Below are 12,437 nucleotides of genomic sequence, written 5' to 3' on the forward strand. Positions count from 1 at the left end.
CCGACCATACCTCCGTACTGGCTGCTCCCTTTCATCAACTCCTCTTATGGACTCATGGGTGCAGGGAGGCTTGGGTGGCATGGTGGAGCGGATGCGCAAGCTGCATTCTAAGCGCATGCAGTGCAGGTGTTGAGCCCCACGTAGGGCGTCAAATCAAAAGAGCAAAGGGTATGCCAACCTAGATTAAGGGAGGACAGGAGGGTGTCTGGAATCTTGCAGGGCATTGCATCTAGTTGGGTGGAGATATGTAAGTATGGACGGGACGTTGACGTTGGTTGGAGTATTGTCATGAAAATCCGCAAGCAGGAGAAGATGCCATCCACCCACCCACGTCTCTCGATGGCGGGGTTGATAAGATAAGTCCCGTACTGCAGGCCGACTGCAGATGCCTACCTGAGGCCCTACAGTAGCCGCACATGGAGTAAGGTACCTACGATGTTCAGCAGAAAGCTCGACTGACAGGCCGACGGCCCATCAATTGATCGACTTCTTCGTATTGATTTGATAGATAGATAGGGTTGGGCATCTACGCGCCATGTCTCGTTGGGGCAATGATATGACAGTGGCTCCCAGATCGTATCCTGGCGTCTCCGGTACCTCGGAAGGCACAACTGGAACGACAGCCCTAGCCGAGTCGCGGCAGCTCTGCTGGACTCCAAGAGGGTTCGAACTCGGTTTTGCCATCTACTGGAACAGGCGGCACCCAGCGAGAAGCAATGTGGATTGTCACATATCCCCAAGGCCTCCCCGTTGTTTCAGGGCCGCAAACGCGCAGCCAGGAACAGCTGTTGCTGGTTGCTGACTGACGAGGCCTAGAACGTGTGTTCCTCGCAAGCTGCCTTTGTTAGAATGGTCCAGGTAGGTAATTGCGGTGTCGATCACTTGGAATGGGTTTTGCTCCGGTACGGGCGTGCTTGTTCTTGTTGGTGATGAGTCACTCTCGCTCGATATAGCCGGACCAAGAAGGTAGCCGACAAACTGCCGCGGCACTGATCCCGCCCACCTCACTTGCTTACGGGACAATGAAGGCTGTCTCGTGTTGCGTTGCACATGCTTTCCACTCCCTGTATGTGGTATGTCGTAGTATGTATGGAAGCCTTTTAGAAGCACCTCAGGGAGCGTCTGATGAATCCGACTTACCGCCTCTTCGCTCTGCTGTACATAGGGGTGCGATTGGAACCTTCTGGCCGGTAGGAAACACACTTGGCGATATCAGGGCAAGTCGAAGGGCCTTACCGAACGACTTCGTCCAACGACAGAAGGCCGGCGTCGACCGGCCGCCCCCCAGACAATATGTAGTATGAAGTGTGTCAACAGATAATCCTGGGTGAACGAGTAAATGGCTTGCAGCAAATTAGGTCTCGTTGGGTATGGCGTGGCTTCAATCTGATGGTGGGGTTACCTTGGCCCGCCCCCCTGCAACGCCCACCACCTGCGCCCACGGGGATACACCATTTGTCGTGACGATTACCTGATCCGAGTTGAGCAGGCCGGCGACTCCAGCATATGTAGCATGGTATCGAGCGTTCAAGCCGAACCCATGAGTAAAGTCCAGTGTTCTTGGGGAGCTCATATTGACCGGTACGCAGAGAATATCAAGGAAGCAAGCCCAATGGCCCACGAAGTGGTTGATAGCCGTAGACCTGAGGTCTACAAATAAGGTGGGAGTCAGGAAGGACTTGGAGCTACACCACATGGAGGTAAGACGGATGGCAATAGGCAGGTAAGTACATGAGTCCGACCCCAGCCTAACATCCATGGGAACTCCAGATAAATCGGCGCTTGTACGGTGATACTCTATCGAGATAAGTGTCACTTGTCACAGGCCAGAGAATTTGTGTGAAGGGAAGCGAGCATTTCCTGCTAGTTCCCCGGTGACCTAGATCACACAGTCACCGTCTCGCACAAGTATCTGGTGAACAACACTCGGTCTGATATGGCAATGCCATTGGCCGGGAGATTCCCTGGACTGTCGAACTTGTTCATTGCACATCACATCGCCTAAGAGCTAGGTTGGTAGGTATGTAGGTAAAGTAGGTCTCCAGGTATACGATGTTAGGTAAGTAAGTACTCAACGATGAAGAGGTTGACTGACTGAGACGACGCACGAGCAGAAAGCAGCTCTCTCTATGTACGCCGCGTAACCCCCCCAATTCCACTTTACTACCCCTCCCCACCACACACCCTACCAATTGCACCTCTGCCCCTCACCTCCCGCACTGCGATCAAGCAAATCACTTCCCTTAATTCTTTCTAGGCTTGAATATTGTACAGGATTATTGCTTTTCTAACCTCGCCCGTTATTCCAATTGACTTCACTACGACTGTACGTACAGTAGTTTACATCCAGCTTCCCAGTAAGTACATACATATTTTGACGTTTTTTTTTTCTTCTTCTCACATACCCTGGCCGCCTTGGCTTGCTTGCTGCTGCTGCTGTCGCTGCCGCCGCTGCTTGCTTGCTTGCTTCCACCCGTCAAGATCCCAACCCCAAGCCTGTCCGTTGCTACCATACCTTACCGTAACCGTCACTCACCCAGCCCGGCTACTAGGTTGACACTCCCTCTAGCATCTAGCAAGACCAATGTAAGTGACCTGTCTCACTTGAGCTTCCCGATTCTACTCCCCTCCCCCCCTACCGCGTACCTTACCACCCTTGGGGTGTGCGTGCGTTGCATGTGTGCCTGCCTGCCTTCCCTCCCCCGGCGGCTTTTCGTGCCACACCCCCGAAAATTTTCATTTCCTAAGAAGGCTACAGATATTGGCTTGGGCACTCATATCCTTCGGGCACTCCTCCTTCTCTCCTCTTCTTCCCCTTCCCTTCCTTCACCATGAGCGCTCCAATCCCCTCCGGTAGCGTAACCGACCCCGTGGCAACAAACTCCAGCAACGCCCCTGATGCCTCGCGACGACAGCCCACCGCCCCCTCCTCCGGTGCCACCGAACTCGCCGGTCAATCGCTAGGCGCGTCGCAGGCAGACCGCGAAGAGACCAAGAAGCGCGTCATCGCCGCCCTGCGTTACTTCCCGGACTGGCCCACCCCCGGTGTCAACTTCATCGATATCCTGCCCATCTTCCAGGACCCCAAGATCTTCGAATCCCTCCTGCAGGTCCTCGAGCTCCAGATCCGGGACTCCTTTGGTTCGCTGCCCGATGTCATCGTTGGCCTCGATGCCCGCGGTTTCCTCTTCGGTCCCCCGCTGGCCCTGCGCCTCAACTGCTCCTTCGTGCCGGTTCGCAAGATGGGCAAGATGCCGGGCGAGTGCAAGACTGCATCTTACATTAAGGAATACGGCGAGGATTTCTTCCAGATGCAAGTAGATGCTATCAAGCCCGGACAAAAGGTCCTGGTAGTCGACGATATCATTGCAACTGGTAAGTCTGATTTTACCCCTCCATGATCGTATCGAGGTCGAGTGTTATCGTCCCAGAAAAATGGTTCACGATAAGCATGTGCAAGCATGTTTATGTGGGCAGCTCTCCACAACTGCGCAAGAACACCGCTTCGGAGCCCACCTGTTCAAGCCAAGCAAGTGCTTGCCATTTGCTTGCTGGGTCATGAACCCGCAATACTTGAGAGGTGGCCCAGGTTGTTACGACTGTGGCCGGGTGGAAAGCATGACTTGAGCTATGCAGCCGCCTGTTCACGATTGCGCATAGCATATGGAACAATTGATTGGACCGACCAACAATACCTCGCAGAACTTGACTGACTGTTCATTTCAGGAGGTTCTGCCGCCGCCGCAGGGTCGCTTGTCAGCCAACTGGGTGGAAGCCTAATGGGATACCTGTTCTTGATTGAAATCAGCTTCTTGGCTGGCCGAGCCAAGCTAGGCGACGTCCCGATTCTTACTCTGGTCGAGGAGAAATAGGGCATCGACCTAATCCTTCGCCCCTGACGACATTGGGCATCTTCAATATAACGAATCTATTCGGTTTGAGATTTCTTGCACGATGTTTGCAGAGTATAAAAGTTATTTACAGGCTTTCAATATGCAAAAACAAAAGATAGAGGAGGTGGTTGTTTTCTCTCTTGGTCTGCGTTTGAATACGATGAAGCAGTCGACTGGCCCGTTGGCTGGCATGATGGAGGAAATAGAATGGGGGGGGCACGCTTTAGCATGGGCTGGCGTATGGAGTTGAACTCAGGCTTCGAGATAGCAGTACGTTCTGTGGTATGCCTGCTTGCTACGTAACCACTAGTACATAGAGGAAAGACGTGTCATCGTCTTGGAATACTACGCGCACATCACCGCTTTCGCGGATGAGTTGCTGAAGATCAATACCGCCGGTCAAGCTTATAGTCAGTCTAAGTGCTGTTGATTATATCGGTATAGCTTGCAGCATGCATTTGATGGCCTCAATTCGGCTGCTATTACCAACGCTACTTCAGGCCCAGGTGTTGAATCCCCCAGCAAGTACTCAAGTGGGATAATAGTCTGATGAGCTGACATTCCTGCTAGGCATGAGAACCTTCCAAGTCAAATAGACACGACAGGCACTCGGCTAGCGAGATTGAGAGTATTGGATTTTCGACCAGGCACGTACGTACAGCACAGGCATCCCAATACCTTGCGCAGGCATCGTAGCAGTTACAGGGAAGGAACATTCACAGTCATCATTATGGAAAGCAAAGTATTCATGTCAACGTTTGTATTAGCTATTAGAGAATGATTCAGTTGTTATATACTGCACCCTAGTGGCGAGTACACAAGCAAACTGCATTCGGAGACATGCGACTTCATATGCTCCTCCAGTCCACCTCCCATGCCATCGTCAATTGAGTTTTCATAGTGTTTTTTTCTTGTTTCGCTGGTTTGTGTTGCTTTGTCCATCTTTCGTCCAAACGACTGGGTATACTGGGTATCAGCAGAGAGTAAAGGAAACATTTTGCGCAAAAAGCAGATGGCGTATGCATCGTCCCAACAAGGTGCATGCAAAACAAGCCTGGTGACTTCAAGAAAATCAAAAACCACGAAAGAAAATAAATCAAAGCAGGCCACCTTTCCAGCGCATCGCTCCAAACCACGCTCCAAGATCAACGAAAACTTCGAATCGCTAGGGGGCAATGGCGTTGTATTGACGAGGAAAGGTGGGGTATCAGTATAGGAACCAATTTCGACATGGGTATCTCGATGGAAATGCAGATCCGATCCCGACCAAACCCAACGTATTGGTATGACTCTCTAGAAAACATCGTAAAGAGATCCAAGGCTATTGCCGCGGACCAGGCCCAGAAGATGAGCCAGATTTGCCGGAAGGCTTGGGAAGCTTCTGGACAAGCAGGCTACTAGCAAGGCGCGTCTTGTACCTCTCCTAAGCGGCAGCGGGAATGGTGCTGGGAGTGGAGGTGGCCAGGGGCTTCTCCTCAGTGGCGTTCTCCTCAGCGGGGGCGGCAGCGGCCTCGGCAGCCTCAGCGGGCTTCTCCTCAGTAGCGGCAGGGGTAGCCTCAGTGGTCTCAGGGGCCTCAGCGACAGCCTCCTCGGTGGTCTTCTCAGCGGGCTTCTCGGTGGCCTTGCCCTTGCCCTTGACAGTCTGGCGGAGCTTGGAGAACAGAGGCGAGCCGGCCTTCTTCTCACCCTCATCCTCGGACGTAGCGGTCTTATCCTTCTTGCCGAAGTTGAAGGGCAGGCTGGACTTGCGCTTGTCGCTCTTAACATCCTTCTTCTCGCCGTTGGTGGCGGCAGCCTCGGTGGCCTCAGCGGGGGCAGCAGTGGGCGACGCGACCTCAGTAGAGAGGGGCTCACTAGTCTCCACAGCGGGGATCACGGGAGCGTTCTCGGAGACGGGGGCGGCCTCAGTAGCAGGGGCAGTCTCGGCGGTGGGGGTGGTGGCAGTAGGCTCAGCGGTCTCAGCACGCTTCTTGCCGAAAGACAGACTGCCGAAAAGGCTAGCACGCTTGGTGGGGGTAGGCTTGACGGGCTTCTCCTCAGCGGCGGGGGCGGCCTCAGTGGCAGCAGCACCCTCAGCGGCGGGCTCGACAACAGCGGGCGTCTCGGTAGCGGCGGCACCCTCCTCAGCGGCCTCAGGGGCAGCGAGGGTCTCCTCGTTGGTAGCAGCCTTCTCCTCCTTCTTGCCACCCAGGAGGTTGCCGAAGATGGAAGCTCGCTTGCGGCTAGCAGATCGACGCTTGGGCTCCTCCTTGGCGTTCTCGTCCTTCTTCTCGGCAGCAGGCTCGACGACAGTGGGGGTCTCGCCAGTAGCGGCGGCACCCTCAGCGGCAGCGGGAGTCTCTTCAGCGGCCTCGGTCTTCTCCTCCTTCTTGGCGGCAGGAGTGGGCTTCAGGGTCTCCAGGGTCTTCTTGTAGGTCTCGGACTCGGTGACGGTGGTGGCAAGCTCCTTGGCCTCAGCAATCTTGAGCTTCAGCTGGGAGACCCAGTTGTCACGGTCGGCGGTGTTAGCAGCCTTGAAGGCGTGCTTCTGGCCCTTGGCAACGACGGTGAACTTATTCTGACCCTCAGTGGTGGGCTCAGCGGCATCGGCCTATTGATTGTTAGTCTCGTACTTGGCCGGTAGCAGTGATGATAATACATACCAGAGGGATGATGCCGTGGGGGGTGGTCTTGTCGGCCTCCTTTCCGTAGAACATGAGACCCTTGCCGGTCTCGGTGGCCCAAGAGGCGACGTGGTGGCCGACCTCGGTGGCCTTCTCGCTCTTCAGGTAGGCAGCCAGCTTCTCGTGAGAGACAGCCTCGTTGCCGAACCAGAAGTGGTACTTGGAGAACATCAGGTTCCTATGTCGGAGATTAGCTACGCTGCCTTGGCATCGTACGAAGTAGCGAGCATGGTGACTTACTTGGGGAAGCCGGCGCCGGCACCCTTGTGCTCGAGGGTGCCCTCTTCAATGGGCTTCACCTCCTCGTTCTTAGCCTCCTCAGTGGCAGCCTCGGTGGTCTCGGCGGCAGCAGCCTCAGTAGCGGCAGCGGGCTCCTCGACGGCAGTCTCGGCGGCGGGGGTCTCAGCAGCAGCGGCAGCGGGCTCTGCGGCGGTCTCGGCAGTGGTCTCGGCCGGGACGGACTCCGTGGCAGCAGGCTCGACGACGGCCGGGGTGGTCTCGGGGACGACCTCAACGGGCTTCTGGATCTCGGCCATTGTGTATTATGTTGTTGTGGTGAAAAGAGATGGGGTATCAAGAAAATGGGGTATCTCAGGAGAAATAAAGAAACACAACAAAGTATCTACTGAAGCAAAGTAGTACTCGATGTGGTGAATGCTGGTTGGGGGATGTCTGTCGATGACTCCTAGCAGACTCACAACAAAGAGGTTAGATGTAGAAGATGGGTAGTGAAGGAGGGGTGGGAAGGAAGATCCTTTTGACTTTTAATGAGTCGATTATTGATAGAATGAAGAAGGGAGGGAGGGAGAGTGCAAGCGTCAAAGTCAGTGTTGCCGCTTTCTATTTATTTGCCTGTCTCGCAATAATAAGGAGGGCGTACCGTAAAGGGCAGCTTTCTGTTATTTTGCGGGACCAAGCGAAAGATGCCAGGAGGCATGTACATGGGAGGGTAGCTCGCCTCTTAGCGCAAGTACCACTACAAGGGTCGATGCCATTCTGTAATTGGACCGGGACTGGGGTGCTGCAGGTGGAGTCCTTAGCTGTTAGGGGTGGGTCGTCCATTCAAGTCCAATCCAGTGCCACCTCCATTCTGAGTCCTGCACTGACTTGACTGGACTCCTGGCAGGTGCAGACAGACCAAGAGGGCTCGATTAATTCATTTGGCCGATGGGCTCTGGAGTTCCCATCGTTCATTGGAATACGTCCTGACTGCACGAATAGCTAGGTATGTAGGCTATAGGAGGTACAGCACTACTGCATGGGATAGGCACTCAGTAGGGTAACCTCAGGGATGAGGGCAGAATGGGACCAAGAGAGAGAGAGAGCCCGGCCGGCAGACAGGGCAGACCAGACAGGCACCGTCCACCACACTTTTGATACATCAGATTGGGATGAGATGGAGGGGGGGGTCGTTCAGCGTTTGTCGGCCCAGCGTTGCTTGCGCTGGTGCTTGCTTGCACTAAAACTCAAAAGGCTAGAAGCAGCATGTGGTTTGAAGCAGCAGGGCCGCCCCTAATGCTATGCTATGCCATGCTATGCCATGCCATGTAATCACTATGCGCATACATGCTGCCATCGAACCACCACGCAGCCGACCCCGTGATGCAAGCCCAACCAGAGCAAGGTAGGCTGAGATCATCTCGCTATTGTCTGGTCCGCAACCAGATCGGCCTCGAGATAGTAATATATTAGTTGTGCACTTCCTCCATTCCACGCTCCACAATGCCGCCTTCTCGTCGTCCCAATCTCCCATCTCTCCAGAATGAGCTGCAGGAGGAAAAAATACCCCCCATGAGTAACACCCACCGCGCCCACAAGCGGCCCTGCAGTTGCTGGGTCATCGTGCGGCGGTGTGGTCCGTGCCGGTTGCGATTTTCAGTTCAGAATTACTCAAATGAAGCAGCTCGGGCAGAAAAGAAATTACAAGGTCGTTAGCAGTGTCACCGGCGACATTAACCTGAGCAGGGGTCGCGGCAAGCCAAGACGCCAAAGGGGGATAACGAGCCCGCTACTATTTCCTATTTCCCTTCGAGAGAACAGGAGCCTCCTTTCGAACAGAGAAAAAAAAAAGGAAAAAAAAAAAAAGGGAAAAATACAGACACGTCCAATTGATCAAGCATGAAGATGCGCCACAAGGTGCCCTGGGGATCGATGCTTCGGGCCCTTTGATTGGAGAAACGAGCAGCAACGTCGCTTGGGGACTTGTGTTTCACCGTCTTCTTCTTTGTCATTGAGCTACCCTGATGCTGGTGATGTTCACGGCAATGTGGCCCCCCCTCCGGCTGCCGCAGGTAGAGTGGCAGTGGGAAAGAGAACGGACGGACCAGGCAAGCAAGCTACAGGCAAGGTAGGTCTCACAGATCGAACGAGAATGCGGAATGCTGGTAACCTACTTCCCTACATACGGTACATGCGTACACAATGGCTGTACTTCGCATTTATGCGCGCAGCAGCGATCAGCAAACCGTTGATTTTGGTATGTAGATTAGGTAGATGACTGCCCATCCACATGCACATGCTGGCCCAGGTACCAAGAGGTACGACTATCTGTTATGTTTACTGCTAGGCATGTATCCGTCTCATGGAATGAAACGACAGAGGAACATTATTATTAGCGGCCTTGCCTTGCTGACGTTTGGGCCTTGAAACCTTATCATGGTTCCTTGACGACGCGCATAAAACAAGATATTCTTGTCCATTTGGCTGGCTTGACTCGGGCTCCAACATCGGTCGTCTTGCTGGCTGACTGACAAGAGCCTGCTGATACTACACTTGATACGACGATATGGCCTCGACCCAGGCAGCCAAGCTGTTGCTTCTCTTGCAGCACAGGCGATGCGCCCGAGTCGTCGCCCTCTCATTGATGCAGTCAGTCAAGTCATTCAGACAGGCTGACGCTGCTCTAGCCTAATTAAGGGTGCCATCGATAAGCCACCCATCCCTGATTGCGAGCCTGCTTGCCAATGGAGGGCACACACAATCCGGTTGAATGCCCTACTCTCTGTGTGTGTCGATAATTCAGGCAGTGAGACGGGATGTCTGCTGCTGCCGCTGCTGCTGCTCGTTTCGTTTGCGCACAACGTGCATGTACTCGCAAGTCGACTGCCAAGTACCGGCATATGTATTTCACCACCTTACATGCTGTCGTCCAACTAGCAGCAAGTGTCCCTGTACTTGGCCTTACCCTGTTTTTCTTCATGCCATGCTGGGCGGGCAGCGGGTTGCATCTATTGCACTAGCGCTCCCTATTGGCCGCTAGGGCACGTTTATTTCGACGCTACAGCTCCCTCTAACCTGCAGTAGGCCCGTACGCCATGTGACTGGAGATTTGCTTCTAAAATGAGGGTGGATAAATTTGTCGTGATCAATTTTCGACTTGTCGGTAGCCAGCCAAGTCGATCGACAGGACCCCTTCACACCTGGCCCTCGCCGGTTCCCTCGACTGAACAGTGCTTCAATAATAGGAGGGAGAGGCTGCCAATTGTAGGGCTCCTGACAGGCAACCCCCCCCATCCAACCCCCTTCAAGGGGAAAAACGTTGAATTTCGGCCTGGATGCCGGACAGTGATATCAGTAGCCAAGATTTGCCTCAAAGTGTGGGCATCGGCCTCAATCACCAACGGGTGGTTGTCGGGGGTTTTTTTTCTTCTTTGTTTGTTCCTTTCCCTCTTTCCCTGGTACTGGCTCATTGCTGTGGGTTTTAGTCCACGGCAATCCCTTCTACAGCAATTTCCATGTCATGGTTGCGGTTACGTACTCGGGCCAGAACTCGGGCCACACTGGCAGGACTCGGGATGCCAACTGGCCAACCTGGCTGCCAGCGCAGAACGGCGCTTGTCGGCGTTGTATTCTAATCTGCTGATCTACCTCTGACAGTTGGTCTTTTCTTTTCTGCTTCTGCTGGAGTTCTATTTTGTGGCCCAGGGAATTGCATAACGAGGAGACAGGCGAGGTCCCGTAGTGGATCGTGATAGGTTCCCTGGTCCTTCTTCGCGATATTGTAGGATCTCCACCCATCACCGCTACTGGAGCTGGTCTTTTATTTTTCCTCCCCCTTCCTAAATGAAGGGGTCCAGCCGGGCGTCAACCGGGAACTAGCCGCTCGAGATACATTGCAGCTGGAGCACACCCCGAATCGACCTAGCCATTACTCACGCTCGCCATCAGACGATCCCTTTCACCCCGCCAATCTCATATTTTTTTTTCTTCCTTTCAGCGCATCAATCGTTTTTTAGTCCAACGTCTATTTCACGTGCCAGCATGCGCAACATGTACTAATCAATCAAGCGCAAACTCTGTCCACGATGCATGCTATTTGACCTGTGTACCCAAGGGAGAACGTCCTGAGTAATGGAGTAGAGAGAGCATGCTGTCACGGCATGAGTATGCAAGCTACCTTGTTACCAGATGGAACCTGGGGCTAACCTGCCAACCCATTTGCAAGAGGTAGTCGGGCCTTGAGAGATTGCTATATATATTTAATGCGCCCATCCCACTTCCCGCGCTTACAGAAATGGTTTGTCTAATGGCGTACATACTATATGGGTTGTACTACGACAGTAGATGCGATTGCAGTTCCACTTCGTGGCCCCGGGTGGAACCGTCATCTAAAAGCCCAAGCTGCCTGCTGCACCCGCCCAACAAGTATCGTATAATTGATTGGCGTTGGTCACAGTAGCTTAAGCGACTGGCGGCGAATCACCCTGGCTACCCTAAGGTTGAGCAATCGTTTCATCTCTCATTGACGAGCTAGAGCTGCTAGCCTGAGGTAGCAATTAGTATAGCCAACCCAACCTCGAGATATGCGGTTCGGAATCAGGAGCTGAGCGGCGTTAACCTGGCTCAATGGCTACAGGACCCTGTTGTGTCATCCCCCCTACCCATGCCAGATGACACAAGAGGATAGACGCAAAGCTGCGGTTACCGTCCTCATTAAATATGTATACCGCCGTCGCCATGAGCGAGCGGTCTCGACCACGTCCTCTGTTGCGCGCCAGACAGTAGCAGCAGCTCCAGCCTCTGCCTGCCTGTCTACCGAATGCGACATCGTGGCCACCAACGAACGCCCCCTTCCGATTTTCCGTGGGACTGGGAGGATTACCCTTCCAACTGAGCAGCAGCCCAGTGTCGGCAGCACTCCTTTCGGTCTAGCGACGAGAAAGTTGAAGGGTACAAATTCCTGCCCATCGGCACATGCTTCCCACAGGAAGCAAAACCACAATTATCTTTGCCTTGCAACAAGCACACCTACTACGGCCAGGCCCCGGCCCACTATTATGTCCTGCATTCGCTGAGGAAGGCCCGCGGGCGAGAGGAGAAGCTGCCCGGACACGCAAGCTTTTGCCGGATAGGTGACTGCTGCTGTTGCATTGAAGAGCTCCTTGCGGCGAAAGCTGAGAACGGTTTCGCTCCGTATGGCATAGCTCTGCTTTGGATCACGAGGTCGTGGGCAGCCACGAACCTGGCTCCCCCACTGGCCACTGGGATTGGACGGGATGCTGCTTGGCGGTTTCCCCCTGCCTGTTCCGACCTGTTACCTCATCGGAACCCCGAATGGCCTCAAATCGATCGATTTGCGACATTGCCGCCCAAGCCGACTCTAGCCCGGGTTGCTTTCTATGCTTTTCGGTGATCTTCGCCGTCCGCTGGCCAGGGACAAGAGTTGCGGTCAAAATCAGGTTTGCAATCGCTGGGTCCAACCCTACAATCTCGAATTCCTGAAAGCTCTTGCTGGCGGCCCGGGTGTATGCCTGTTGGTTGATGGCCAGCTTGCTTGTGCCTACTGGATGATCCACCCCCCTCTTTCTTATAGTGAATATGCTAAACCTGATAGCATGACATACAGTAGGGCTATAATTGACTAAACTCAAATCGAAGGTGA

At 54.0% G+C, this 12,437-nt stretch overlaps 2 protein-coding genes across 2 annotated transcripts; one reads left to right on the forward strand and one right to left on the reverse strand.

Moving 5' to 3' along the window:
• Nucleotides 1-2,831: 2,831 nt before the first annotated feature.
• On the forward strand, nt 2,832-3,872 carry PG985_012377 (adenine phosphoribosyltransferase; the record flags this gene model as incomplete). Its single annotated transcript, XM_066832143.1, has 2 exons — nt 2,832-3,375; nt 3,727-3,872. The coding sequence occupies 2 exons, from the start codon at nt 2,832-2,834 to the stop codon at nt 3,870-3,872; spliced, it is 690 nt and encodes a 229-aa protein (XP_066680193.1).
• A 1,444-nt stretch (nt 3,873-5,316) lies between these two features.
• PG985_012378 (uncharacterized protein) lies at nt 5,317-7,092 on the reverse strand (the record flags this gene model as incomplete). The annotated part of the gene is made up of 3 exons (XM_066832144.1): nt 5,317-6,483; nt 6,536-6,734; nt 6,797-7,092. The coding sequence occupies 3 exons, from the start codon at nt 7,090-7,092 to the stop codon at nt 5,317-5,319; spliced, it is 1,662 nt and encodes a 553-aa protein (XP_066680194.1).
• Between the last annotated feature and the right edge of the window lie 5,345 nt (nt 7,093-12,437).

Source organism: Apiospora marii, assembly GCF_038362585.1.
Source record: "Apiospora marii strain CBS 49790 chromosome Unknown utg000009l_segment0_segment0, whole genome shotgun sequence".
Taxonomy (NCBI): domain Eukaryota; kingdom Fungi; phylum Ascomycota; class Sordariomycetes; order Amphisphaeriales; family Apiosporaceae; genus Apiospora; species Apiospora marii.